This window comes from Otolemur garnettii, unplaced genomic scaffold (genome assembly GCF_000181295.1).
Source record: "Otolemur garnettii isolate 467f Iridium unplaced genomic scaffold, OtoGar3 scaffold00212, whole genome shotgun sequence".
Lineage (NCBI taxonomy): Eukaryota > Metazoa > Chordata > Mammalia > Primates > Galagidae > Otolemur > Otolemur garnettii.
The window spans coordinates 1,732,658-1,736,127 of NW_003852607.1; the positions used below are offsets into that span (position 1 = coordinate 1,732,658).

Below are 3,470 nucleotides of genomic sequence, written 5' to 3' on the forward strand. Positions count from 1 at the left end.
AGGAGTTGGAGGTTGCTGTGAGCTGTAATGCCACGGCACTCTACCCAGGGGGACAGCTTGAGGCTCTGTCTCAAAAAAAAAAAAAAAAGATTCACATATCTTCTTTCAGAGAATGTTCCAACAAGGACGCCAAAGAGGCAGCTCTCCAGGCTGAGTGACATGAAGGCATGTACATTTTCACAAAGAGCGGGATCAAGTATCACAAGAAACATTCAATGAACAATTTGTTCTAAACAGTCATAACAGTGTGGAACACAGCTGTATGACACTTGCCCTGACTTCTGCCACAGACCTCACAACAGCAACTTCCCAGTGACAGCAAAGGGACAGAGGACAACTGACAGGAAAGAGGCTGTGTTTAGGGCCTCAGCTGCATCTGTGTAGCGTTTACTGTAATATTAAGATATGCATGATGTGCTGTTATGTTTAATAATCACTGTTGTAGCAGGAATATGGCCCATCTTCTCTGATACCAAATAAGTTGTGTTCTGACATCTGACCAAAGTTGTAGCCATTTTCACCAAAAACAAGTGTTTCAGAAGAGTCTCTACAGAAACACCACAGTCTCCAGGAAATGGTGGTACTAAGACTGGTTTAAGAATCTCCTGCTGTTAGATATTTACTACAAATGTACTGTGAAATCAGGGAGAAAAGATTTTCCCCTCCTGATCTCTTTCTCAAGCTTTTAGCAGGTATTTGTGCACATTAATGTGTGACTTTTCTCATCCTGATCCCAGAATGCTCTATGCCTATGTGGTCCCAAAAGAGTTCCCGCTGCCCCACAGCACTGACACTGCACAGCCACACCCCGTCTCCAATCCGATTATGTCTGGGCGAGAAGTCTTTCCCAGGATCCTGTCCCATGGGGCCTCTGCACAAGCTCATGTCACCAGGTCACTGTTGAGATGGGATCTCAGTGCAGGTGAGAGGGACTGAGGGAAGGCAGGGGTGAGTGCAAGCAAACTTCAGGCTGGACACTGCAGAGTCAGAGATCAGCAAGTCCAGTGCCCGGCATTTCAGAAAGGAGGGGGACTCAGAACGACCCACCGAGAACAGCACTGTACCTGAGTAAGAGCCATTCCTGAATCCTCTCTTTTCCTCTCCTGTGCTTCTTCCTCGGGTAATATGACTCTTTAGAAGTCAATCCTGAATGTCAAAAATATGCTGTTTATTGTTTAGGATCATCAAATCACATCACCTCACTTTACAGTACCACAACCACACAAACATCTTATCCAGGGAAGATGGTCCCCTGCTGCCCAGTGTACCCGGAGAATGAAGGGGCAACAAACTCCTACAGGAGTTACTGAGGAGACGGTGTCTGGTCCCACAGGTTGAGGGTTCAGTCACACAGACTGTCTCCCCCTTTCGGACGCACTACCCGAGTACTAGCAGCCACCTGTGCTACCCACTGACCAGTGGAAAGTCAGGGTTTCCAATCCCACCCTGCTCCCGGGTTTCATTAATCTCCTAGAATGAACATTCCACCCAGCTGTTCTTATCCTTTGTAATATTATAGCAAATGAGTAAACCTCAGTGAACGTTTCCTCGGGCTTTGTGAGCTACTCTGGCAAATTAATACACACTGAGGAGGGGCAACGAGAAACCCCAATTTACACAAGTTCAGATCCCAATCGCTGAGACATTTTAGCAAAAGGTTTAAGTGACAATCCCGGGAGGTCAAGGAGACTTGTGAATTCACTTAGAGTGAAGGGAGCGCCGCAGGGATTTTAAGGTCTGTAGGGAAGTCGGGTCATCGGATATGGTAGCGCTGAGGGTTGGCGAATCACACTTTTAATTTACACAACGGAAAACTCACCCGCGGCAGGGACAGGTGAGATCACCTCCATCCACTTCCGGCTCTGCGGGAACTGCGCCCGCAGGAGAAGCCAGGCGTGGGTCGGGCCGTAGCGGGCGGGTCCCCAAAGAAAGAGGCGGAGCCTGGACGAGGGCCGGGGAGGATGGGCAGGATCTGAACTGGAGTGTAAGTCTGGGAGGGTGGGGGCACTGGGCAGAAACGCCATAGATTGCCGGATCTGGGCGGGGCCCCAACGGTGGCCTGGGAAGGTGGGCGGACCCTGCAGCGGTCTCGGTGGGACACTGGACGGTTGGGGATTCTGGGCGGGGCCCAGGATGTTGCGGGGTGGGCTGGGTCAGGGCCGGCATGTTAGGGATGGGTGGGGCCTGCGCTGCTTTTCTCGGGGCTGCTGTAGGGTCTCTTGGTTTTTGGGTTTTAAGGCAAGACTTGCTGGTGAAGTTGAAGCTTCTTATCGGTCTGGAACATGGGATCTCTCTGGTGGGCTCTATGTGGGTTGCTGACTGTATTCAGGACAGTTACTTCTGTTAAAATTAATTTTCGCTGTTTAATTATACAGGCCTTGGAGTCGTCTATTGAAGAGGGTGAAATTAGAACGCGAAATGCAGAACGCTGCCTGAGGAGAAGGTGCCCTTGCTTGCTAAAACTCAACAGAACACACTATAAATCCTTTTGTTTTTAGAGACAGAGTCTCACTATGTCGTCCTTGGTAGAGTACAGTGGCATCACAGCTCACAGCAACCTCAAACTCTCAAACTTAAGCGATTCTCTTGCCTCAGCCTCCCGAATAGCTGGGATTACAGGACCTGGCCACAACACCCGGCTATTTTTGGATTGCAGTTGTCATTGTTGTTTAGCAGGCCAGGCCGGGCTCCAACCACCAACCTGGGTGTATGTGGCCAGTGCTCTATCCACTGAGCTATGGGTACCGCCTATAAATCTTTTCCCAATTCTACTAATATTCCCCATTCACCACGGAGGGAGTCAACCCTATGTTCAGTTCCTGGGACTCTTATAGGGACAACCCCAGGGTGTACAGCACTAAGGTCACCAAATGTTACTTTTAAAAAAGCAAAAGCTCTTAAAAATAAATATAAATAATGCAGCTCTGTGGTTGGAATACTAGGGAAAAGTAGTCTAAAAACAAAACAAAGACTTCTCAGAGAAACCCAAAGACACTCTTACAAGGTCCTCCCCATGGTAACCCAGTCTTTAAGAATTTGTAGGGCGGCGCCTGTGGCTCAAAAGGGTAGAGCAGCGGTCCCATATGCCGGAGGTGGCTGGTTCAAACTCAGCCCCAGCCAAAAAAAAAAAAAAGGATTTGTAAAACTTAGCTTCCTGGGTCCTTGAAACTAATGATTGCTGCTTGCTTCTGTTTATGTAAACCCTGCAAATGATTTGACACTGCCAATGAAAAATAATACAGTAATTCCTTTGTCTACTCGTGAGTCCAATAAAGGGACAAAGCTTAAAAGGGGAGCTCATTACTTTAAGGCTAATGGCCTGCTGAGTTTCCCCACCACCAAATCAAATTCCTCCTCCTATAATCTTTGGTGAGAGTTTATTGGTTTTAATTTGCCCATTCTACAACGGCTTTATTTTATACCTGTTACTCTAGCTAATCTGAGTTAATATTATGGACATCAGGCTCAGC

General features: G+C 48.0%; 1 protein-coding gene across 1 annotated transcript in view; it reads right to left on the reverse strand.

Annotated features, from left to right (window-relative positions):
* The window catches only part of LOC105888164 (zinc finger protein 83-like), an 11,547-nt gene extending 9,523 nt beyond the window's left edge, over nt 1-2,024 (reverse strand). The window contains 2 exon segments of the mRNA XM_023507980.1: nt 1,065-1,131; nt 1,804-2,024. Of these exon segments, the coding sequence (XP_023363748.1) occupies nt 1,065-1,131; nt 1,804-2,024 (288 nt within the window).
* Between the last annotated feature and the right edge of the window lie 1,446 nt (nt 2,025-3,470).